Source organism: Petromyzon marinus, chromosome 42 (genome assembly GCF_048934315.1).
Source record: "Petromyzon marinus isolate PM22_M1 ecotype Great Lakes invasive population chromosome 42, UKy_Petmar_22M1.pri1.0, whole genome shotgun sequence".
Classification (NCBI taxonomy): domain Eukaryota; kingdom Metazoa; phylum Chordata; class Hyperoartia; order Petromyzontiformes; family Petromyzontidae; genus Petromyzon; species Petromyzon marinus.
In genome coordinates this window covers 10,625,196-10,651,526 of record NC_133708.1, presented here as the reverse complement: position 1 = coordinate 10,651,526, position 26,331 = coordinate 10,625,196, and the positions used below count along the sequence as shown (strand labels likewise).

Here is a 26,331-nt window from a genome sequence, read left to right as displayed (position 1 = left end):
AGAACTGCTTTTTGTGTGTTTCGTTTGTTGTCCTTCCCCCGCACCTCCGATTATAATGATCAAAGTTGTCTACGTACGGCGCGAAACAAGTTCAACATGCACACGCACATACACAGGCGTGGCGAGACGTGCCAAGAACGTCGTAGGAATGTTGGAATTTCCCACCAATGGCACTGGGCTTGAGAACAGAACACGAGCAGAAAACCACGCGAGCCCTTTGTGTCCCAATGACGCGAAGAGTGAAGAATCTGCGCGCAGTTTAACTCGAACATCGCTGATGCGGTCCACGAGATTTTTTGTGCAGGGGAATACTCGCCATCATCATCATATATGTTGTATGTAGTGGTAGAAATGGGGCCGGTTTTGAGGATGGTTTACCAGGGGCGGAGACAGGATTTTGACTTTGCGGGGGCTGACTTCAATATTCTGTGATATCCAGTGTATGTTTTCCAATGGGCGCCACAAATGTATAAAACAAATTTTATTGGATTTGAACGCGGAGTTTATTAATAAGTCGGAGCCGCTGATGTGGCTAATAAGTTCGATAAGTTCGAAAGGCTGCCGCTCAAGCAGCCTGCAGGGCAGCACAAGGTGGCAGCCTGCAGGGCAGCACACAAGGTGGTAGCCTGCAGGGCAGCACACAAGGTGGTAGCCTGCAGGGCAGCACGAGGTGGCAGCACACAAGGTGGCAGCACAAGGTGGCAGCCTGCAGGGCAGCACAAGGTGGCAGCCTGCAGGGCAGCACACAAGGTGGCAGCCTGCAGGGCAGCACAAGGTGGCAGCCTGCAGGGCAGCACACAAGGTGGCAGCCTGCAGGGCAGCACAAGGTGGCAGCCTGCAGCATTTTGCAGCAGCCGGATATCCGGTTATCCCGATTACCGACTTTGATGGTTACTATACTATGCTCATGCCATGATGTTTCCGCAGAGGCGAAGCGGACAGTGGAATTAGGCTGCAGGGTGGATAGGTTTTTACGCCAGGACTTCAAAATGTCCATTCGACCACCGTGCATATGTAATGGTGTACTCTACTACGTACATATGATGTTGACCAAAGGTATGATGCGATGTCAGGCTCCACATTTTGCGATGCCCTTAAGCGTGTGGCACTGAACTTAAAATAATTGGATGTATACGTAAAAAAAAACATATACTGTATATGCATAAAATATTTCCAAACCCTTTGTTAATTCACTGCTGGACGAGGGCCTCCGTATGGTGCATTCGGTTGTCAGCGTTAGTTTCACCATACTTCACCACTTCGTGGTGGTTGGTGACGGTGGATCGGTGGGGCTGGTGGGGGCAAGAGCGAGTCGGATGTCACTCTGCAGTGTTGGCGACGAAACGCCCAGGGCTGTCTCCCGTCCAAGTACTAACCAGCCTCAAACCTTTACTTAGCGCTTAGCGTCCAGACACATTCAAGGTGTACTGTGGTCCTTTGCTTCGTAATCCAATGTCAAGACTTAGATATTGAAACTAAAAATCGACAACTCGTACTGGTACAATCAAGTAACCCCAATGACCATCACTGAATGGGGGGGAGGCCTTTATCTAGCAGTGGATTCACAATCGGGGCTTAAACTTTATTTTTTTAAAACAAATACACTTTACAAAGCTCTTGTACTAATTAGGAAATAATATATTCATTATTCATTGTGGTGGCGAAATGAACAATACAAGACAAATGCATTCGTTAATATATTTTGTCCATCGCCTGATAGATTTCGCCCATTCACCTTTGCGTACGTTCCACTTAACCTGGGAGTATTCTCCATCCAATTTACTCCACATTCCCAAATTGGATTCACATTGTCTTGTCCGTATGATAATATCACGGCCAGACAGTGGAGTGGGTGCATACGGTGAGACATTGGCAGAGCTTCCCCTGCAGCACATGAATAATACAGAGAGTTCTTCAGAGAAAGCTTTAGACAGAGCATCCAACGGAGGGACCATTTAAAAATCAATATGTGCATACGTGCGAGAGTGTGTGTCAGTGCATGAGGCTGGGTCACGTAGCCCGCATGCCCAGCTACCGCTTGCCCAAGCAGTTTTTGTTTGGCCCGATAGAGGGTGCTTAACGGGTGTGGCACGGGCTAGAGAAGGGGTGGGCTGATGTGGTATGGGAGGATGTGGAGCTGAGCGGACTTGCCGATGACTGGTACCGGCGGTGTCAAGATCGGCCTCTATTAAGGAGGCTCGTGGAGGATGCTACTAGGCAGTTGGAGGTTCTCACCTCTCAACAACAACAGAGGTTGGAGGAGCAATACTCACAGCAACGAGCGGACCACCGGGCGGCTAAAACACAGCAAAGTGGCACAATGAGGAACACACGTGGTGCATCTTACCAGTCATTTCAGTCGGCCCATAACACCTGAGTTTGTACTTGGACTTCCTGCCAGCAGTGCTTTGACACTTCACGTGGCCACAAAGTGCCCCAAGTGGAGTGACTCTACTTGTCGAGCCTCTATGTGCCCTGGAGAAGGGCCATTGCTCGATTGAAGACTCATTTCTTTCGAACTGCTTTTTGCGTTCCGTTTGTTGCCCGGTTAGCAGGGTTGGCTACGCACGATGCGAGAGAAGTCCAAGATACATAAATTAATGGCCCAAAACGTTGCCTTTTTTAATATTGGCAAAAGGCCCTCCCCGAGTGGGAGCTCTGGACAGCTCTCTCCACACCGTATTTTTGATCGTCTCTTCCATGCTGGCCTGATGTCCTGATATCATCTGAGATTTTTTAAAATGCCACGGCAGGGACATTTTAGCAAGTCCCATAACGCGCCATATGCAGGAGAGTCCTGTGAGTAGAAATATGACAGGGACATTCGTTATTGTTTTGTATTTGCTGAGACAACTCACAAGTAAGACGGGATGGCACTCACACGACACATAAACGGTGCAATACAAGAGTAATGTGGAGGCAACTGAATAAATGTGAGAGGCAACACGGTACACAGAACAATGCCCTAAGCGGCACCAGCAGTACAAGAGTCACAAGGACCAATGCAAGATGCCAAACGCGGAACATAGCAGACGGGAAAGCTCAGGTGGCTGGGACACTTGCTGAGAATGGAACCCGAGTCCACAGCGAAAACTGTCCGACGGTGGACACCACAAGGGAAAAGACCACGGGGCAGGCCGAAGTCCACCTGGTGGCGGCACCGTTCAAGACCAACTGAAGACCATGTGGGGGGGGGGGGGGGGACTGTCTTGGGGTGAAGCAGAGAAAGCTGCGAAAGACCGTCCGGCATGGCGTGGGCTTGCTGCTGCCTTATGCTTCACAGGGAGCGAACAGGAGGAAGTAAGGAGGCAACTGGACATTGGTGGCCGAGTTATTGGAGTGAATCGGTGAGTGTAGGAGCGTTGACAAACCGGACTTATTTCACCCTAACTTCATCTTTACGTGTAATTTTATTAAACTTCGATCGCCCAAGTTCCTGACACAAGAACTGGCCAATCCACCTTGGATGTTACCAAAGTGTTCCCAATTTGACCGGACTAGCACTCGATTATTTCATAAATATGAGGTGCTTACACCGATACATGGAGCAGTCAAGGTGACTCTATGCTTAAAAATAACAGATAAGGGCCTTTAATGATCCCGTAAGAAGCAATGCAGTGAAATAACAAAACGTAATGTCTGCAGCAATTTGACATGTCATGGGTTCACGTGCCGCTGTACTTATTGGTTCGTCAGGCATGTTGTAGAAATGCTGGTTTTTAAAGCGTCAATTAAAGATTGTGTTTTACTTAAGTGCTAAGGTTTTAAAAAGAAAATGTCCTCCAAGCACCGTGACTTTAAAGTCCACGTGATTCAAGCGTTCTGCTAAATGGATGATCTGTCACTGCAATTATGAATATATGCCTGTGTGAATAGGCTGGCTCTGAGAATATTAAAGTGGTGTTGACTTTAAATGAATACATTGGGACATGAGTTGGTTGCAAAGCTACACATTTGTTTGGGTAAGATTGAGAAGTAATGCCTGGCCGAAGCAATTCACACTCCAATTAGTCTTGGGTAAACAAGCAAAACAGCCAAAGTGATTTCCTGCTCAAATGAGAATTGAGGTGGTGTTAATCTCCTTTATACTCAGTGGTAGAAATTCCATTCAGAAGCAGAATATTTATTTATACTGAAGGAATCTGATAATCAATAAAGCTCTTTCACAGACGTCCATCCCGATGGCAGGGGTAAGTCTATCCAATGGACGACCACTGTTGACTTCCCCACAAAGCAGTTACTTAATTTATCGACTGCAGAGGGCTGATGGGCCAAGTCAACTCTCAAGCAGGAGTTTGAACTCGGTAATATTCCGATTGTGATCCGGTCCACCGCTGAGCTACCCGGCCGGGATTAAGAAGTGAGCCGTAGTAAACGATTCGCAAAGTCTGAAAGCATCACGTGAAACCGCTTGTTCAGTTTGCCTTAAATAGGAAAAGCAAATCGACAGTTATATTTGTTGCCTCTTAGCTGCCAATAAACAAAAAAATGACTTCGCAAGGTATGGAGGTTTGCAAATATGTTTAACTTCTTTCGCACATACACGTATGTAGCCAGCCTGGCTAATCGGAGTGTGCGAAGAGAACAGCAAACAACGTTTAAAAGCAGTTCGAAATAAATTAGTTTTCAATTTAGATTCACAAGAGATGGTGAGAGAGATTCACTCAGCCGAGAGCTCAATCTAGATTTATAAAGTGCGTAGCTCCAGTGGCTTCCTAATATCGGAAGGAAGAGCGTTCCAGACGGCCGCAGAAGCGCATTCGAAAACGCGCGATGCAGCGACCGTCTTTGTTCGACGGCTCGCCAAAAGACGCTTGCTGCGATGCTGACCGGAGTTCGTGTGATGGTTTCCGCTCCATGACGAGATGAGCAAGGTGTTGTGATCCACTTGTGACGAGCACTCTGTGTGTAATTAGTGCGACCTCATCACGTATTCGTTCGGTAACCGGAAGCCAATGAGCAATGACTGGTGGGACAAATTGGCCACGTTCGTGTCCCACCTTGTCCTCGGAGTAGAAATCTCAATCTTTGACTTTTAACTGAGAGTCGATGTTTTACTTGGCGGGCTAGAACAAGAGATGGTGAGAGAGATTCACTCAGCCGAGAGTTCTCTACGCAGGTCTGGTGCACTCGAGATGAAGAATCGGTAAATATTGATGTCTGGGTCAATTCAGTTGTTCTTTTGTGCAAGACCTGCTCTCTGAATCTCGTATTTACATTTCAGTGGGCTTCAAAGATTCTGAATCACAGTCGGTGTTGTACAATGTAGTCTTTTTTGTCGAAAAAGTCTCCCCCTTACCCCCCCCCGCCGCCGCCTTTCAAAATGCAATTATTTTCCTCCTGCTGAACAAAGTGAACTCTGTGATCACGTCAGCCTCAGTTGTGGGGGCTGTCCTCCTCGTAAATTGCGACGAGGTGCTAAGATTGTGGAGATTCTACACGGTTTCATTTCTTTTGTAGGCCAACGAAAATGTAATGCTTTTTTTCAACTGTTTATATTTTTAATTTATATATTAATTCATACAAAGCTATATTTCATACATTTGTATTTATTTACATCTCAACAGGAGCCCGGTGCAGAGCACAAACCGCGACGCGGCCATGGGGGTACAGAAACTCCCTGCGGGCGTTCGCCCCAGGCGCAGTGCTCCTGAGTTCAGAGCAGAAGAGGGGCTGGCGGGTTGGGGATTGGTCTCGCTGCCTCATCGGATAGGCAGAGCGAGCGTGGAGGTGTGCGTGTTTTTTTTACGAGGTCAACGGGAATGGTGCTTTTATTTTATTTTTCTCGCACCATTTTTATCTCGCCGTCGTCATCATGAACCATTGTCTAATCCAGGAGTCGGTAAGCAAAACAACAACAACAACAACAAGACATTATTTTTCCGAATTCTGTCACAAAATAAACCTCAATATTTCAAGAGCTGTAGTGCATTTGCTTAATTCGAGATGGTGTTCCTTAAAAAAAAAAACAACAACAACAAGACATTATTTTTCCGAATTCTGTCACAAAATAAACCTCAATATTTCAAGAGCTGCAGTGCATTTGCTTAATTCGAGATGGTGGTCCTTAAACAAAAAAATAACGTCACGAAGCGCTCCTTGAAGGGGCCCACCGCATGCGACTCCGTAGCCACAGATTGTCACCCCCCCTGGTCTATTCCCTGCTGGACGAAAGCCTCTGTCGCCATCCTTTTTGATGGCCCTTCAGTGCCACAGGTCCATGTCACGCACGTCGGCCAATTTTCTCGCTCCACCTCCGCAGTGGTCTTCCTCTATGGCGAGTTTTTCTCCCCTTGGCGAGGAAAACTCGCCATCGCTTCGAGCCGCAGTGGCTAGGAGATGTTATCTCCTTCGCCTGGTATGCAGGAGGGCGTGGGTTCGATCCCGACCCTGATGCCTGCTGTATGTTTGGAGTTTGGGTGTCTCTCTTCCTGTGGTCGCGTGGAATTTTCTCCAAGGTCCTCCAGTTTCCCCCGTCACAATAAGACTCAACGTGCTGCGTTTAGAGTATTTGGCTGCTATAAATTTCCACACGATAAGCCACTTTGTTGAGCTATCATTTGTGGCCACGTTCACTTCTGAAAAATAACTATAGCTTATTCGGGCCTTACCTGGTAAACAAAAAAAAACATAGTTCAGTTTGAGTTTACATTGATAAACAATGTGATGCCTCTGATTCGTAGGTCTGAATCTGAGTGTAATTGCTGGCATTGCTTCTTTTTGTGCAGTTTCGGGCTTTCCTTCCATTGCCTTAGGGCCAAAGTCTTTGATGCATTTTTTAAAATTAATTTCATCCACATATTCTTGCTGTGCACATTTGGCATCTACTTGTGATAAACGAACTGACTAACTCACAATAATGGTTTGTTGCTCCGAGTAATTCTGTGCTTAAGTGATTATATGGTGGGAATTTATCGAAATTGTAGTCTTTGCAAGGTCATTTTTTTCTTTCTTAATCACCTTTAGAACACCGACTGAGACATTATATTAAACCGAACATGTAGCATAATTGTGACTCCAAAGCGTGTATTTTAAAGTGGCTGTCCTATCTCACATCGGGAGTATTTTTTGGTGCACGGGGCAATTGAATAAAAGCGGACTGGAGTAATGGTTGCATTGCCTGAGTGGCAGGACGTAAATTAATTATTTTCCCAAAAGCCGATTCATATCACAGCACCACTGTTGCTATGAACGTTTCAAATTAATCTTCTTCAAAGCTATGCGGGTATTCCATAAAATGAATACATAGAAGTAAAAAAAAAATCAATATATCATTCGTCATTCAGGGTAAAGGTGCAGTCCTGCTATTGCTTTCTTTCCAAACTTCTATTATGCTTATTATTTACCTACGAAAGTCTCGATGAGTCTCGTGACTCTTTCAGTAGGGTCCTGCCAAGTTGTTTATTTTTTCATTCAAACCGAGAGATTTGTGGATATAATTTGTCTCATTCTTTTACAAATTGGAACCATGATGCCAGCACACAGTGACTTACTCTTGCGAATGATGTCACGGAATCTTTAAGGTCCACCTTGAAGCAAACGCCGCGTATTTGCATCGTGACTGCAATGGTAATCGGATGCTGGCTAAAGAGCCTCCACTAGAAAGCCTCTTCAGTGGATATTCGTCCTGCTCTTCCACGTGTGCCAGAAGTTGGAAGATATTGTTTTATAACTGTGGCATAGCCACGTTGAGAGGACAAAAGCGTGCACGACTGTTTCAGCTGCTGCCACGCCCAGGGCTTCGAATCAAACCGGCGACCTCGCGATGAAGCGTGATTGCAAGTTCAGCGTGTTAACCATTCCATCATGGCAGCACGCCTCATCCTTTCACGAAAACTACCAAGCCAACGAGGGCTAGGACGTGTGGCAGTTGTTGTCGCCGTCGGATGCGATGGTCCGCGACGCCGGTCGGCTTGCGATCCGTCCGTCGATCGAACGCATCGCAACTCCACGCATCGATCGGGATTGTAACCAGTGCCGGATTACCCGAGTAGCAAAAGCAGCTACATGTGTAGTAGCTACACCGCCCCCCCCCCCCCGCACTTTCAAGGGCCCAGCGCTAAATGCTTTCAAGCTATCAATGCCGGTTCGGTGATTCTGCACTTGCTCTATTACTATAGTACTATACCGCCTTCAACTTTTATGAACGACCGGGTGTTTTAGTTTAGCGATTTGTCGTATTATCTGGCTGGCTGTATAGCAAATGAAAAAAAATACAATTACTTTACTATGCAAGCAAAACATTATCATGTTTATGTTTTTAACAACACGAACTTGATACGGCACTGATTGTAACAGAACAAACAAATATCTGCGCTGCCGTGCCGCCGCCGTCCAAACTGCACGTCCCCGCTCATCCAAAACCCAACCTCCCCCTCCACCCACGGTCCATCCGCCTCGCGCGCACCGAACGCACGCGTTTGTCCTCGTGCCAAAGTTAATTTCGCCGCTGTGACTCGCGCGAGCCAAGCGGCGGCCCAGCGCTAATCTCTTAGAGTGCGCCGAGCTGGGCCTCTGCCAGGTTGCAGCAATCGCCGTTCGCTACGGCGGTGGCGTCTGGCTGGCAGTAGCTGAGTGCCGACTCGCCCGGTAGCGGTTACCCCCCTCGGTCGGTCTCCGCGCCGCTGTCCAGTTGCAGGAACCTCCCACGCGCGTTTAGCCGGCACGCTCACCGTGGGCGTTGTCCCGCCTGGCGAGTTGGGGAGGTGGTGGTGGGGGGCTGATACGCCTCTGAAAGACGGCGTCTGCCTTCGCGCCCCGTTGCATGCTGCCATCTGGTTCCACTGCTGTGTCTGTGTGCGTGTGTGTCTGCGTGCGTGTCTGTGTGCGACGGAGATTTCTCTGTACGTTCTGCCAAGGTGAGTCGCGGCTGTTGCTGCTGCTGCTGTTTGACTCTTGCGGGAATCTTCGTGCGAATGATAATTTTGACGGATTTGAAATGCCATTTGTTTCGGGGGTGTTGTCTTTGGTGGGGGGGGGGGGGGTTGTCTGTTGCAGTATTGCAGTGAATGAACCACGCCAGTCTTAACCTTCGTCTTGTGTTATCTCTAGATTTGTATCATTTGTGTGCGCGGCAAAGTGACTTAAATAGTAACTCTGTCCTGCAATGTGATCGTTTGTAAAATGATTTATTTCCCTGGAAGTCGTTCCCGTTAATTTTGTTTGTAAATGTTTGCATTTGTCAAGGACGCAATATTCACGAGGGTCGATCGGGCTGCAGGTTTTTATTTTATTCACTGTTGCCGTTGCACGCTTCAAAGGTGGACATTTGCCGCATTTACGCAATTTGTAATAAATTCATGAGACCCCTGCTAAGCTCATTTTGAATAAGTAAACAGCTATGGGGCTTGTTGCAGCCAGGGGCAATTAAAGGCAAGACACAGCTGTACTTAGTGATGCTTTATACAGCGCTATAAGTAAGTAGGCATAAAAGCAAAAAAAAACCATCCATTTCCTCTGTTGCAGTTATTTATTTCCTTGTTTATTTTTATTATTATTATCCATTATGGATTTATACTCCGAATTGCGTGTCCTTCATCTCCATCCATTATTATCTTTTTTTATTTTTCTGCTCGTTTTCTTCCCCTACCCCTCCCCAGCAAACGGCGATTGCTGAGATCCCGCAGCGAGATTGAGCGAGGATACGTCCCGATCTCCCTCCCCGCCTCGCCCCGGCCCATCGCCCCTCACACTCCCTCTGCCGTCTTACGTGTCCGCAGCTTTGCTGACGACCGGGAGAAATGTTGCCGCGAAAACCTCCGTGCGCCCTTCTGAGGGCCCTGGCGATACTGTGCGTCGGCGTCGTGACGTCCCTGTCGCAGGACATCCCCCTGCAGAGTAAGAACGTGCGCACGCCAGCCACTTGCTCTCTCGAGGGGCAGCGATCGGCCACCAAAATAACAAGAAGACGCATTTTTTTCTCGAATTCGGTAAAACAACAACAACAACAACAAAAACACCCAATATTTCAAGAGCCTCAATGCAATGCGGTGGATACGAGGCGTTGGCCCTCAATTATTGAGGCCCTCAAAAATTATTTAGACGTTGGCCCTCAATAATTATTGAGGCCCTCAATATTTTTTGAGGGCCAACGCCTCGTATCCACCGTATTTATAATTAGTAACGCCACGGAGCAGCCCATTAAAGGTGCCGCACGGGGCTCCAGAGCCGCTGGGTGCTGACCTCTGCCGTAAGGGGATGCGGCACGCCCAATGTCGGCCCTACGGAACTGTCACCAACCCGGGTAGCATTATGTGGTTCCAAGCCTGCAGGTGGCCCAGTGGCTCAATGGTAGGAATGTTCAGCTGGCGCCGCGTCCATGGGCCAGAGCAGATATTTGCTACCCCACTGGAAGTGGTCAATGTTTACTGATGCCAGTTTCTGTATATGGCAAGTAACATCGGACGATGTGATAATGTCTTTATTAAGAAAGGTTAATTCCACAATTAACTTTTATTCGCGATTTAAAGCTCTTGGAACAACTCAAGCTTTGCGATATCAAGTGGTATCAGCAAGTGAATTACATGACTTCATCTCGACCTATGGACTGGGTTTAAATTCGAGTTTCAACCACCTGCGATTAACCTGGGTTCTCAAGAGAATTGAGTTGATTGTCCGAGACTTGTCATCGATGACCGCACACTTCAATTGAGACAATACACTTAATTTAGTGAATTTCTAGCTCGAAGAGTGATAGCTGGATATATATAAAATAACATATACGGTACTACTTTGATATGTGACGAACCTACTACTATTACTTAATTTTATAGTTTATGAGGTAAGGCCCACTGAGCTGCATAGCTCTTTTTCACAAATGATAGCTCAACGAAGTGACTTATCATGCGGAAATGTATTTCCGCCAAATAATTGAAGCGCATGTTTCTAAATGTGGAGGGAAAAACCGGAGGCCCCGGAGAAAAATCCATGTGACCACAGGGAGAGAGAGACATGCAAACTCCAAATATACAGGCGTCATGGTCAGGATCGAAGCCACGGCCTCCTGCATTCCAGGCGAGCGTGTGATTAAGAGCAGCAACTCACCCCTGTGTGTGGCTTGCAGAACTCACCTTGATGGGAGCTCACAAGTGGGTGCTTGGATAACTCCTTCCGCGGGCAATTCACTAATATGGGGCGATCCACAGCTCTGTGTGAGATCTGAATGGATGCTGCGTCCACTGACAGTTACAGCGGATACCACAGTCGGGACAATATTGGGAGAAAAAAATTAACAGCATGAGATCATCGCAACTTGGTTACGCATCTCAGTGTGGCTCTTCTCTTGCAAGCGTCTTCACACGGGGGGAGGGGGGGGTGGGGGGCAAGCAGCCACTACGTATGTGACATTCAATCAATGAACTTTAACAATTAACGCTAACCTTTTATTGACGTATGTCTTGCATTTTGTAGCCAAATTTCTTGAAAGTGGTAAGTGCCTTGCACGTTTAATATACGCTTCATTGTTCCGCATGTCTTGCATGTTGCCGCAGCGTGTACGCATGCGTTTGAATTGCCATACGTGTTTGATCATAGATAGACGTTTGTGTTGTTCGGTATAACATTGGAGATGCGTTCAATTGAACTTTTGTTAATCGATGCTGATTTGAGAAATGAGCTTTGGATATGCTGTGGCTCTGTGCAGCGCGTCAAAATGTTTTTTTTTCTTTCTGAGAGACAATTGTGCGTCGTTCCACTTGCGGCTAGAACGATTATCAACATCTCTTCAAACGGAAATAAAATTGGTGTTGAAGTCCATATCCCATTTGCCATCCATAGACAGTGTTATAGACCGCCAAAATGTAATCGTAGAATTTTAGTTTGCTGTCCATGATATATATTTTTTTGGGTTAGATCGCGTAAATAGACGTATTGTTAAACCCGCCACCACCCGACACAGCCAATTAGTGAGGTTTGTCACGTAAACAAAACATGCCAATTCGTTACTAGTACAGCACTAACCGGTGTGTTGGAGAGTAAACCCACAACATTAACAAAAATTACTGTTTGGAACAAGCTGTACAATAATACTGACATAAAATATTGTTTGTCTTACTTTATCCTACAAGCCAGTAAAAAAAAAGATTTACGGATGGAGTAAATCGTTTTTTAAACTTCAAACCTTTGTAAAACTCCCTGGCACGAATGACCTGGAGTGTATGTAGTAGGCCTTGTCATCTGCTACCCGGTCACAATTAACCTTTTAAAGTTTGAACAAAAGTGATATCGTGTACGGGTGACCTACAAACTCGTAAAGAGGTGTACTCCACAAGCCAGCTCACTTTTGACCTCATCAAATTTACCCAAACGAACAAAGGCTGGATTTAACATGAGTGGCCTCAAGCCTTGGTAAAGCGTTTCCCAACACCACTTGGGTCACCTTTGACCTCATCAACGACGGTAGGGATTGCCTTATCCCAAATTGTATTCAGAAAAACAAAAAAAATCATTCCATGTTCTCAACTGAAACATGTGAAACATGAAGAGGCATGGGAAGAGAGTTTGGAAATGCGTAAAAAAAACATTACTGTGACGGAAATCTCCCAAAAAAATGTACCTAGGTCAGAGGCGTTTTTCTAAACGTCGTAAAAAAGTCAAGCAGATCAATATGAATAATAAAATATATTCATAACCCTAACGACTATTGATTGTGCTTGTACGGCCATTACTCAGTGTGCATTAAAAAAAAACGACTACAGCACTGCAGTTGTGGCTAAATACAGCCACCGATTTCCCAATGCCATGGGCACGTGAGTGCGGCCGTACACAATAATCAATTCTGACCCAATAAACAACGTCGCCACGGCTCCCATCGAGCCACAAAATCCGGTCGCTTGCATGTCTCCAGCACGAGCTTTATGAGTGAAATGTGGACGAACGCCTCCCACCCCCCCCCCCCCCGCTGTATGACTCCGTAGTCGAACAGCCGCCCACGATCACGAAGCAGCCGCCCAAGGTCTACTTTGTCGATCCCACGGACGACATCCACATCGACTGCGAGGCCAAGGGGAATCCTGCTCCCAGGTGCGACCCGCACACACGGCCACAGGAGGCGCTGGCATTAGCGCGGCCGTCGATTTCAGCGGGCAGCTGCTGTAGCGGTAGCTGTTTAAAGCCGTAGCTATTACAGCAGTAGCTTTTATCGTAGTCACGATTGCTTACACCGGTAGCTATTACAGCAGTACAGCAGTAACTGTTTCAGCAGTTAATAATCAGGCTACAGTCTACATTATGGACTGCCAATACATACTCTTTAGTTCTATTGGGTAAAGTCACGTAGGTAAAAAATAAAATAACAAAAATCACGACGTTTCGACCACAACACAAGTGGCCTTCATCAGGTGAAGGGACCGGACTGTCCGGAGGACAGGTTCACCTGATGAAGGCCACTTGTGTTGTGGTCGAAACGTCGTGATTTTTGTTATTTTATTTTTTAACCTACGTGACTTTACCCAATAGAACCAAAGAGTATGGATCCTTGCAGTCACGAAAGCTTTAAATCTAGAACTGCCAATACACTCACTCCGATTAAGAACCAGGCTACAGTCTACATTAGTGTTTTTTATTTGTATTTTTATTATTCATTTGATTATTTTCTACGTGACTTTACCGAAAGAACCCAAAAAAAATACAGCAGTAGCTGTTATAGCCGATGATTTTACAGCAGTAACAGCAGTAGCTGTTACAGCTGTAACAGCTACTGCTGTAACAGCAGTAGCTGTTTATTGCCCGCACTCCATCCAGTTTCTGAGGGGTTGTGCAATCAGAGGAGAGGCTGAGCTCGTCGCTGCCTCGCCTCTCGCCTCTTCTTGTATTTGCAGCGGAGCTCCGCAAAATTTGGCGATTTTTACTATAAAAATTATTGGAATCGTACAAAAATGACATAACGCAGATCAGTGGAAAGAAAAAAAAATCTGAATTTTTATTTTAATATTTATTACTTTTCGTAACAGCTATTGTCATCGTTGTATGACAGGTGAGGCTCTGTCTCCCCCTGCCTCCACCTGCCTCCCCTGTCCGCACGTCCCATTATAAACAATGCACTCATGCATGGAATGGGCACGTGCCCTCCCCAGCTTCACCTGGACTAAGGACGGGGAGCACTTTGACCCGAGCCTCGACCCCAACATCGCGCTGACCAACAACAACTCGGGCTCATTCAAGGTGCACAAGTCGAACGGCGTCCTCAACAAGAAGTATGAAGGCGACTACCAGTGCATCGTGTCGAACGCCGTGGGAAAGGCGCTCTCCGAAAAGATACGTCTCCGCCTGGCCAGTAGGTCCCTCGGCGATCGTCGCACGTGCAGACACTCGCTGGCTGGCTGCTCGGTTCGTCGGTCGGTCGGTCGGTCGGTTGTTGTGAGAGATCTCGGACGCACGGATGTGACATCGGTTTCCACCGCGCGTTATCGAGCGCGGGGCGATTGCCCTGTTCTCTGTGAGAGTTGTCAACCACACACGGTGTACCCCGTGTTCTTGTACAGGGAAATTGAGCTTTCGGGTCCATACGGCGTACAGCCGTTTTAATACCGGCAAAATGTGTTTTTTGTCTGTTTGTTCGTGTTGAAACTTTGTCGGACGAACGTTGAGATTTTTTAACGGCACGGGGTGACCAATAATGTCTGAATTGGTCTGCAATAAGGTAGGCACTGATAAGGGGTTGACAGGTACGAGTCATTGACATGACACTGATGAGCTTAATTGGAATGTAAAGTGATTTGGGAGAATACAAAAAGACACCACGCAGTCTGTCTGTATGCTCACATGTGCGTGCGTTGGGAGCGGTGACGTAATGGTTAGCGCGTTACGCTCCGAACCCGGCGACCAGAATTCGATTCCCGTTCACTGCCAAAACCAGTGACGATTTATCTGTACCGGTCGTGGGCCTCACCTAAGTCGACTCAGTGTCAAATGAGGACCTGTTGCCGTGTGTAAACATCACCACTTGGGAGACAAAAGCGGTGCTGGCCATCCACCCCCTCGTGTGCCGTGCCAGCCTTCATAGGTGCTCGCTAACAGCACTTGCCCCAGCAGTCTGTTAAGGCTGTAAGGGTTTTTTTTCCGTCTTTGTGCATGTGACCCAATCTGAGCAACCCAAGTTCGATTCTTAGCCATGTATAACATCATTGGCAAGTGGTATCTGAATCTGTCCTGAGCCTCCCCTAGGTTGACTCAGCCTTAGATGTGTACCTGGCAAAGTGGGTAAACATTAGGATCTATAACACAATGAGCACAGCACTCCCTGATGTGCTGCGTAGACCTGAACAGCTGCTCCGTAACAGCAGTTGACTCTACCGCCTACCCTACATACCTGTGTGGTTATATCACTTACAAAGTGCATTAGTATTTCTCGAGGCGTCCATCAATGTATCACTGTGGTCCTAATATTCAACCTCTCCATGTATTGTTTTTTTTTGTTGCCCGCTCATTGCTCTTGTTTTAATTGATGTGTCTAGTGTTGGAAATGGGGTGATGTCCTTTAGATGAATTGCCTTTGATTGCAAAAGCTATTATCTTGCTTAATGAGTCTCTGCAAAAGACTGACCTTTAGTCAGAATCATGAAAGCCAAAACCCGAATAGTATCTCCTTAAAACTCATTATATTATTTTAATAACATTTTTAATGTAACTTTTACTTTTGAAATAAGTTAAATTCAGGTAGTAGGACAATTACGTTTTAGAGGATGTTTTGCTTAGTAATCCAAACATATTTTCTGTTGTTAATGCTCTCCGTATCATTGCATTTTTATGGAAGTGCACCATTTATTGGTTATCGATTTTTATACATCACTTTTAAATATTTCTATTGGGCTGTCAAATGCATCTGACATTTGGAAAAAATATATATTGATTATTTCATTAAATGTAGTTAATTCTGTGTTCAAGGCCACTGTAGGGATTTTCGCACCAAGCAACAGCAGTGCGGCTATTTAATAAATCCGTCAATAAATAATGTACAGACCCACAGGAGTATCCGCAGAATTTAACTTAAAATTTTATGATCAGCTTGGCAAAAAAAATATTAACCGGATTCCAAAATTTTTTGCAGATAATGTCAATCGAGGGAAATAACGAAATCGTCGTAATACATCCTCATCGCAACTCGTCAGAGAGTAAATCGCGGTACTTGGCAATATTTGTATGAAGTTTATAGTAAAGGCAAAAGGTGCAGCCCTGCAATTGCCAGCTCACGCCACTGAAGTGAACTGCGGAGATCCCCACGAGACGTCACGTGGCCTACGCTTCCACGCTGGACACAAATAGTCACACTTTACCCCACCATGTCCGATCTGCCAATCGGCTGACTTAACAATTTGGGTACTGCACATTAATTCAAATCAACGGTAAAAACGTCGTCCTTCTGAGATGAACAAAAATTATATTGATCTATGAATTAAAAAAAAACAAAAATCTTGCTTGAGTTACTCTTACCTGTGATAAGACATAAATAACGATAATAATTTACAATTGTAAGACACATTTCATCCGTAGATCCCAATGCGCTGTGTATGGAGAGCAGGGAATTAACAGAACCTGCAGGTTAAACGGGCAAAAACTAGTGGATGTAAAGGCCAGATTAAAAAGGTGAGTTTTCAAAACGCGACTTAAATATCGCTCTCTTAACTCTAATTGCTTATTAGCATGCATCCCAGAACATTCTCACTTGATAAATCATTTCACGCGGATTAAATTTTTTGGTTTTTACGTTTCTTTTACTGTCTTTCCGCTTGCTTTTTTTTCATTTTATATTCCCGGACAGCGATTGAGGGTTTCATGCACCATGTCCTGCAAGGTAAACCTCACTCGCCTGCCAGTCCAAGCCTGTTTGCCAACGCCGTGTCTTGCACTGTGACTTTTAAACGAGCGATTTTCGAAAGCGGCAAATCGTTGATTATATAGGTAAGGTCTGCCTACATACTCGAAGAAAAAAACTTGTATTACGAAATTAAATGCATTGGCATAAAGTGTAATACGATCGAGAAAATTCTAAATAATGATGAGTCTAGTATGATCGGCCAAAGCAGTAGCGCGGTGGTTCACGCACTGCACTTAAGAAGCCACTGCAACTGAGTTCGATTCCCACCCACGGCTAACTTCAGAAATATCTGAAACGGTCACTGACTCGCATTGACCCAGTGAGGTTAAGTGCGGTTGAACAACTCCCATGACCACATGGCATGGGCGGCCTTCATCCAGCAGTGGAATTTTCAAAGGCTGAAAATGTCTTATTCCTTTGTTAATATAATTTTAACTAAACGGGAAATCTATCCTCAGCTTTGGTGCTTTCGTCAATCTGTGATTTGCCCTCATTAGCACTCCCTGCCTTGTCCTGTGACCCTGTAGTAATGTGTTTCCCAATGACTCTACCCGCGTGTGTGTGTCCGAGATAGTGAGTGCCTCTGTGTGTGCGTTTATGCTATAAATAAGCCAGTGTGAAGGTAAAACAGAGGATGCATGCGTGTCAAAATGTTCTTTCCTCCATTTTTTTGGAGGTGGCAGCCCTAATGGTGCTTTTTTTTAGAGAACGCTGTCACAAGTGCATTTGTAGATAAAGTAAAAGTCAAGCCTTTTAGCGATTGTGCACGTGTCTCTCTGGCTCGGGAAGCCATTCACATTTCAATGCAATTGTATTGGAAGACTGTAGAGTTTACGTAAGCGTTGTGCCCATTTTACCGGTGTGTGGGCAGAAATAGTGGTGCATGAACAATCACTATTTGAGCTGAAATACAATTGTATTTTGGCGGATGAGGTGGTGCATTGGTAAGCATTCTGCACTATGAACCTAGTGACCCAAGTTCGATTCTTGGCCATGGCTAACATCATAGATTTGTTTGAGATGGTTACTTTTGTATTTGGGCGGATGAGGTGGTGCATTGGCAAGCATTCTGCACTATTAATCTAATGACCCAAATTCGAATCCTGGCCCTGGCTAATATCAGTGGAGAGTGATATCTGAACTGATCTTGACAACTCACCCCACAATCACTCGCCAGCACTGACCAACATGGTGAAGTATAAAAAAAAACACTTCATGATTGACATGGTGTGGGGAGGCCTTCATCCAGTATTGGAATCGGCAAGGACTGTAAATGAAGAGGAATCGTATGCTTTTGTATTTTCAAGTGTCATGAAGCGTGACAAGTAGGTGCTTGGAAATGTTAAAATTTTCAACGCACGTGTGTGTTTACCCGCATTCTGCACCGCTCCGCAAAAACCAGGGGTGGACTCGTCTTCCCGGGTGGAATTGAGCATTGCTGACAGCGGCGTTAATATTGCACGCCGACAATTTTTTGTGCTTTTACGTTTCCTTTTTGGTGATCTTAAGAAAAAAATGTGCGAATGTCTGCTGCATTGCAAGGGCGGCCAATGCGAGACCTCGTGTGCCCGCAACCGGTCCAGCTTCACACATTAAAGTCATCTGCAGCTGTGCACAACATCTCGAGAGGAATGGATACATTTAAATTCAAACGCGATTCCTGTCGGTTTAACACGCAGGCTTTCGTGACCAATATCACCCATGGTACAGGTTTTTGTTAGTTTTGGGTTAGATCGTGTAAAAATATAAATGTGTCGTTAAACCCGCCAACACCCGACACAGCCAATTAGTAGGGTTTGTCACGTAAACAAAACGTGCAAATTCGTTACTAGTACAGCACACCGGTGTGTTGGAGAGCAACCTGTATCATGGACGATTCCTTTCATTCATTCATGCATTTATTTGCCCAGGAAAGCCCTCATTGAGTGAGTCTCAAGGCTGTTTTTCAGGAGGGTTCTTCTAAATGTAATGGTGTTTTCCCAATTGAGTCATTAAAATAAAATAGAGTTGTTCAAAATGTGCCAGGATGGATCATGTGTTGCCTGCGACAGTGATCTTTAACGGGTGACCCTCAGAGTGGCCTCCTGGGAGATATGGCTTGCCGAGACACGGCAGAGAGATAGACAGGAGATAGACGTGAGAGATCTGTAGACAAAGAAATACAGGCTAATGAAAGAGAGATAAACCAGACGTGGAGTTGAGAGAGCTGTAGACAAAGAGATACAGGCTAATGAAAGAGAGATACACCAGACGTGGAGTTGAGAGAGCTGTAGACAAAGAGATACAGGCTAATGAAAGAGAGATAAACCAGACGTGGAGTTGAGAGAGCTGTAGACAAAGAGATACAGGCTAATGAAAGAGAGATAAACCAGACGTGGAGTTGAGAGAGCTGTAGACAAAGAGATACAGGCTAATGAAAGAGAGATAAACCAGACGTGGAGTTGAGAGATCTGTAGACAAAGAGATACAGGCTAATGAAAGAGAGATAAACCAGACGTGGAGTTGAGAGATCTGTAGACAAAGAGATACAGGCTAATGAAAGAGAGATAAACCAGACGTGGAGTTGAGAGAGCTGTAGACAAAGAGATACAGGCTAATGAAAGAGAGATACACCAGACGTGGAGTTGAGAGAGCTGTAGACAAAGAGATACAGGCTAATGAAAGAGAGATAAACCAGACGTGGAGTTGAGAGCGCTGGAGACGACAGATACAGATGAGTGAGCACATGTACAGATGTTACGACGTCACGATGCCACGTGACATCATAACATCTGCACCGTGTGACGCTGTCGCGCCACGTGGTCCACTAGCGCACGCTAATTGTGTTACTTGCCCCCCCCCACTCCTCCTCCCCACATCGCCTGGGGAAGTACAGCTGAAGAACCCAGGCACACGAGTCCCGTGTGCGTTGGTCGTGCTTTTGTCAAGTGCGGGACAGTTTTTGTTTTATGAGACATTCCTTTTTGCAGGTACTCCGAAGTGGCCTAAAGAAGTCCTGGAACCGAAGAGGGTGGATCAGGGAAGGTCCGTGGTGCTGCCCTGCAATCCACCCTTCGGACTGCCGCCTCCCATTATCTACTGGATGACGAGCAGTAAGGCCCCGCTGTCCACTGCGTGACGAACAGATTTCACACAGGGACTAACATTTTTCCCGTGTTGAGTAAAACATAAAACAACGATTATTTTTTTTACAGAGGAAAAGGCCCACTGAGCCTCTCCTTTCCAGAAGAGACATGGCCACAAATGATGGCTCAAGGAAGTGGTTTATGATTTATGTGGAAATGTAAAGCAAACAAACACCCTAAACGCGTGACGTTGATTCTAAATGTGGAGGGAAAAGCCAGAGGACCCGGAGAAAAATCCACACGACCATGGGGAGAACATGCAAACTCCAAATATAGAGGCGTCAGGGTTGGGATCGACCCTCCCGACGTCTTGTATATCAGGCAAAGATAGTTTACATCTCACCACCGTGGCGGATATGTGCAAAGTTTGGCTACGTGAACATTTATTTATTCATTTATGATTCGAGAGTCCAAAAAAATACTTATTTCCCTCATTAAAACGCAAATTAATTCATAACATTTTTGACATGCGTTTTTCTGGATTTTGTTGTTGTTATTCTGTCTTTCACTGTTCAAATAAACCTACCATTAAAATTATAGACTGATCATTTCTTTGTCAGTGGGCAAACGTACAAAATCAGCAGGGGATGAAATACTTTTTTTCCCTCACTGTACACAACGCAGACATCTGAGAGAGAAACACAGGTTATGATCGTGTAATAGTCCAGCGGGATATTTGGACCTTTAATAAAATGACTTATAGTTTACTGGGCACAGCTAAAGTGCACAATGCTTTAAACGTAGGGAAAAGCTTTACTTACTTTCAAAGTAAAACTGCTGCTTTCCTGAATGGGACGAAATGGGTCCGTAGAGTGAAATGAGGATAGCTGAAATGAGGATAGCTCGAGGTGGCGTAGCGTGGGGGGAATGTGAGTCACGGACCTGGTGGATAACGGAGGGGACATTTAGCGGCAAGCGAATTGACGCGAGATTAAGAACGCAATACTGTACGTGCAAGTGGTCGGATTTATAAAACACCGCGAGAAAATGGCGATTGACACTGCACCGGGCCTACCCACACGCACACATGACGGTCGAGCACGCGACGTTGTGCCGCACGGAGAAAAACATAGTTTACACCTAAAATTCAATTATAAAGAGGAGCTGTCCACATGCAGCTGGCAATGGCGATGCTTGTCTTTGACAGCTGCTCCGGTCATGTGTCCATGGCTCCCCACGCCTCACACCCCCCTCACCGCCACGTGACCGTTTCTGTCCTGCACCAGCACTCGACCACATCCGTCAGGACCGCAGGGTGACGCAGGGGCTCAACGGCGACCTGTACTTCGCGAACGTGATTTCGTCGGACAGCCGAGAGGACTACACGTGCTACGCCCAGTTCAAGGCGTCGCGCACCATCATCCAGAAGGAGCCCATCAAGCTCCAAGTGAACCCGCGTGAGCCGCGCGTTCGTTCTCTTTTTGCGTTCGTAATGAAACGTCTGTCGGATTCGTTTCATTTACATATACACGCACAGGCAAACTTAATTTCTGTGTAGCGTCATTCTTAAAAAAATAACGCATCCCGAAAGCGCCGTGGAATTTTAACGTGCGCAGAATCCCCCTCCTGCAGAGGCGCGGGGGAAGTGCAGGCGCTGCGGGAAAGCGTCCCAGAACTGGCTCCAGCAATTGCCCGAGCTCTGTGATCCTACATTAGGATTTCTTTTTTTTAAATGTACATTTTAATGAGGCGATGTGTGCGGGCCCGCTACGTCACGTTGTGACGCACGTACTACGCACCGTCAACATAAGGCAAACCGGTTATGGGAAAGGAGGGGAATACGACATTGCGATGTTTGGTGAACTGCCACGGATGAGTGTCTGTACATGTGGGAGGATATCTGAGTATGCGGAGATGACTCACGCATCGAGGTGTTGGTGGGCGGGGTGGTATCACCACGTGTGTGCAGGTGTAAGCGAGCTGAGACTCTCAGTTTATCTTCACGTAGTATATTTTATCGAAACAAAAATGGAAAGGCGATGAGCCTGGCAATGTCTTGCTCACACGTTGCTGGCGGAATGACCTCCCATGATGGTTTTGTTAGCCTACTCCTCCATGTTGGTCAGATGCCTTGGAAGAGGTGGGGCGTTACCCCCACTCTAACCCACCCCACTCTAAGCGACCTGCTGAGAGGCTCACTGCGGTGAACCCATTAATGCTGCTGGGTGGACAGAAGCAGGGAGGTTCTAACAAACTCCTCACACTAGAATCCTCACATTCTAATGTGAGGAGTTTGCCGGCGTTGCATTGCATCGCAAATCCTGACAACGTGTTGGCTTTCCATCAACACCATCCAAGGCCATTCCATGCGTTGGTAATGTACGGTGTGGTTTTGGCAAACTCGTGTTTTGTGCGCGTTTGCGCCTAATTTATGTCTCCCATCGGGCACGGCTATGAGAGTCCCTACGAAAACAATGAAATGCATTGAGGTTTCTGTCACCAGGCGGTTGATATAACTGTGCAGCGGGCAGCGCTGTTTCCCAAGACAGTGCCCCTATCTCGGCACTTCTGCACACGGGGTTCTAAGGACCCTCTCAACACCCACCTTCCTTACCGTGTCCAGGAAAAATTTAGTCCGTATAGATGAAATAATACGAACACATTTTTTTTTTGCGGTATTCCTACGTCGAGTGCAATGGCCGTCACACTGGACTTGTAGTTCAGAGGTCACCGGGTCGCTCGCAGCAGTTGATGCAATGCGGTAAGCTTTTTCTTTTTGTAACTCCGCCGTGTCTAGCCGCCCCTAGATTTGTACGCCCGTTTGCACTGTGGTGGGGTTGCCGTGTGGGCAATCCCACCACTTCAGAGATGTCCGGCCAGAGCGGACAAGTAGGCCAAATACTCTCTCAAAGATCCCTATAGCGGAGGCCCTTTCGGCAGCAGTGGCGTGATATGGAACTTGCAGGGCTGCACCTCTACCCGCGACTGTGACAAGATCTTGCATGAAACGATTCTGTGGGTCAGACCAAGACACCTAATTTTTTTTATTCTTATTATCATGTTCCTTTTCGCTTACATTTTTTAAGTTTGCCATTATGTTATTTTTTACGTAGCCATTTTGCATGCTTTTGTTTACAGTTGCCGTTCATAATGATTCATTGGCAACTAATGTGGATGGGAAGCAGTTAGGTGGTGGTAAGTGTCCCTCCGAACTAACCTCGTGTTGATGTGAACCTTTAACCACAACCTCACTTTGCTTTTAATCGTTTTTTTGCAAAACCGGTATGTGTTGAAATTAACCTTACACTGATTTTAGACGCTAACTTTGCTGCCGTGCATGTTTACTCTGCTTATTTCTAGTGGCATATTAAGGGATCTCCAAGGTGCCTATTAACAGCAAATATAATGTCACGTATTTATTTTGAGGGAAAATTACCAAAGTTTTACCATTCATTTTCAAATTTAAGACTGTCTATTAGGAAACAATATTGACATTATATTTGTGTAAGGGCCCCATGGAGTAGCGTACAGTTTTGACTTAATTTACTCAATCTCTCTGGCCTCTCTATCTCTCTGCTATGAAGAAGTCCCATTTCCCACTATATTTTTTTTCTGTCTTAGGACCGTGTTATTCATACGTGTTAAATGTTTAGTTTGTGTTGATGCACCACTGCCAAACCAGTATCACGAATACATTTGACGTCTTACCATGCCGATTGAGTTTTTAAAGTGACTTATTCTTTTAAACGGTTTCAAAGACTGGGAAAATATTTTTTTCTTTGTTTCTAAAATACAGTTAGTTCTGCCGTGCTCCTTTGAAAAATGCATGGCCCTCGCCACTTTGTCAAAACCTCGGTGGGATTGAAACTTGAGCTACGCCCATTGCCTGCATCCATCTGGTGCTTGTGGGATTTTCCTTTCGAGAAGCTCCACCGGACCATATGTCCGCACATTTTGTCGTAGGCAAAAAACACACGGAAAAGAGTGATATTTTCTGTCCGTAGATTGGACTTGAAAGAAATATCTTGGGCGTACATTATCACAATGCGTCCACCGAGAGACGCACGAATTCGTAATGCTGTTGTAAAGAAGACAAAAAAAACGACGATGAAACAAATGTTTTACAACCGTTTATGTTTTTTTTTTCATTTGAATTGGCTACATTGACTAAGCACTCCACAGACATGGTGAGCAGAGCACCTAAATCACTGCGGAACATTGCTCCGTAAACTTTCTTGTAGATTGTAGCGCGTCTCGTTGCTGACGCCTTTTCCCAAATCAAATCGTCGTTGCGTATTGTAACCCATAAGAAACAAGGCCGACGTTGATCAAACGTGAACTTAATCTCACATTTATTCATTCGTGTTTGATTTTTCAAGACGACGGCGGTCATTTGTGACCAAAGCAGCTAAATGAATACTTCAAGCTGCTCCAAGCCACTGGTATTGATCGGAGGGGCCAGAAGTGACAATGGCAGCATGCAATCCCCGTTAGTGCTGGATCGCGTAAGGCCTCGACCGCACGCTTATACCACCACCCCCCGCCGTGTGTGTAAAATAAAGTACGGCATCACTATTTGAGAGCGCACCTTCCTATGCATTTGACATCTTCAAAAAAACGACCCAAACAAAGTGAATTATTGCGCCAAAGTGGATCTAGTCACTGCTGAGCCAGTGGTGGAAATTCCACTACCCAAAGGCGGGGGTGAGAGTCTCTCCAGAGGGCAACCGCTGTCGGCTTCCCCGCAAAGTGGTACCCATTTTATCGACGCCGGGAGGGAAGATGAGCCGAGCGAACCGCCAGCCTTCGGAACTTGAACGTTTGCAAACTTTCCGATCGCGAGCCTCTCGATCTAACCCCTAGCCACCTCACGGCTTGCCAACTTGCAAACGACGACCTTGATCGTTTTTAGCGTGCCAACGCGCTTTTGCCTTTGAGTGCCCCCCCCCCCCCGTATCAGCTCCCGCCGCCACCGCCGTGGTTTCACCGCGGTGCCCCCCCCCCCCGCCCCCCCCCCCCACCGCTTGTCTCCGGCAGACCGTCTGCAAAATCGTCCGGCCAGGATGCTGACCCCTCACGGGAAGAGCAGCAGCAAACACGCGCTGAGAGGGGACGACCTGCTGCTGGAATGCATCGCCGAGGGGCTGTGAGTGCCCCCCACCATGCCCCCCCCCACGCCCCCCATGCCCCCCCCCCCAAGTCACGTAGGTATAAAATAATAGTTCCCCTGCTGTGGTTGATCCCACCTGATGACGGTTGCTCGTGTTGCGATCGAAACGCCGTGATCTATTAATTTCTACCCACGTGACTTGACCGGACGAACCAAAGAGTATGAACACACGAAAAATAAATAACGATTTCTCAAGAGATGAGTTTCCAGTCTGGGTGAGGATGCGCACCGTTGCGGCACATGCATCACGCGCTCCCTGACGCTGCACGTTGGTTTTGTGCGCGTGTATGTTGAACTTATTTTGCACTGCGCGTAGCAAACGAACTCCGGTCATCCCCGTCGCAGCGGCTTTTGGGTGGCCATCGAAGATGGACGGGCACCGTATCGCGCGCTTTCAGATGCGCTTTCTGCAGGCCCTTTGCAACGCCCTTCCCTCCGATTGGAGGAAGCCAATGGGAGCAGCACTTTTAAATCTAGATAAAAAAAACGAATTTCATTAGAACTGCTTTTTGTGTTTAGTTTGTTGTCCTTCCCCCCGCATCCACGATCAGCACGGTTGGGTACGTATCTTTTAAAAGAAGTTCAACATACATACACACACACAGGTTGAACTTTACCGCATTCACGTTCGATTCGCGTTGCGTTGCGCGGTAGATGCGTTGGCTTTGGGTTGTCCGTTGTGTAGTGCCATCTGGTGGGTGCGTATGCCAATGCAGCTTGCAGGTTGACATTGACTGCGTGTGTTTGCCGTCCGTCAACAATGTCACACGCCCCCTCTCTCGTCGGAGCCGAGAATCCAGGCATTGCATTGCGCACTGTCTCGTTCTCCAACTGCATGTAAACAGAGATTGGTAGATGTGTCAAGTAACGTGACCTTGTTTAAAGTGTGTGGGGGGGGGTGACTGGTGGGTGGAGGCACAGTGAATGTAAACTTTAAACGAATGTTAATCGCTAAACACAATTAGTAACGATGCCATCTGCTTGTGTAACGATCCTGCAGTAAAGGCTGAGATCGGCTCATTGGCTATTTGCCCAAAACAACACAAGTCAAAGTGATTTCCTGCTCAAGTTGAGCATCTCCCGTTAACAGTTCCGAGCCAGCGGTGGGAATTCTACATTTCTAGGGCTGGGTCGAGTCTCTCCATAGGACAAACCACTGCTGACGAAAACCAACAAAGCGGTTCCCGATTTCATCGATCTGATGGGCCGAGTCAACCGTCACGCAGGATGATTTGAACTCGTAATCTTTTCCGGATGTGAGCCGCTCGCCCTGCCGATGAGCC

At 46.5% G+C, this 26,331-nt stretch overlaps 1 protein-coding gene across 9 annotated transcripts in view; it reads left to right on the top strand.

The window, feature by feature from the left end:
• The window catches only part of LOC116951149 (neuronal cell adhesion molecule-like), a 130,033-nt gene that overhangs the window by 39,120 nt on the left and 64,582 nt on the right, over positions 1-26,331 (top strand). For 4 of the 9 annotated variants that reach the window (XM_076073508.1, XM_076073507.1, XM_076073509.1 and 1 more), the window contains 8 exons: positions 9,720-9,837; positions 11,410-11,427; positions 12,915-13,020; positions 14,073-14,272; positions 19,783-19,905; positions 21,165-21,335; positions 23,017-23,073; positions 24,916-25,024. In XM_076073508.1, coding sequence (XP_075929623.1) covers positions 9,741-9,837; positions 11,410-11,427; positions 12,915-13,020; positions 14,073-14,272; positions 19,783-19,905; positions 21,165-21,335; positions 23,017-23,073; positions 24,916-25,024 — 881 coding nt within the window. In that variant the 5' untranslated portion in view covers positions 9,720-9,740. Of the gene's footprint in view, positions 1-8,413; positions 8,859-9,719; positions 9,838-11,409; positions 11,428-12,914; positions 13,021-14,072; positions 14,273-19,782; positions 19,906-21,164; positions 21,336-23,016; positions 23,074-24,915; positions 25,025-26,331 lie in introns of those variants that run through there. The other 5 variants (XM_076073511.1, XM_076073510.1, XM_032969612.2 and 2 more) reach the window with 4 other exon arrangements.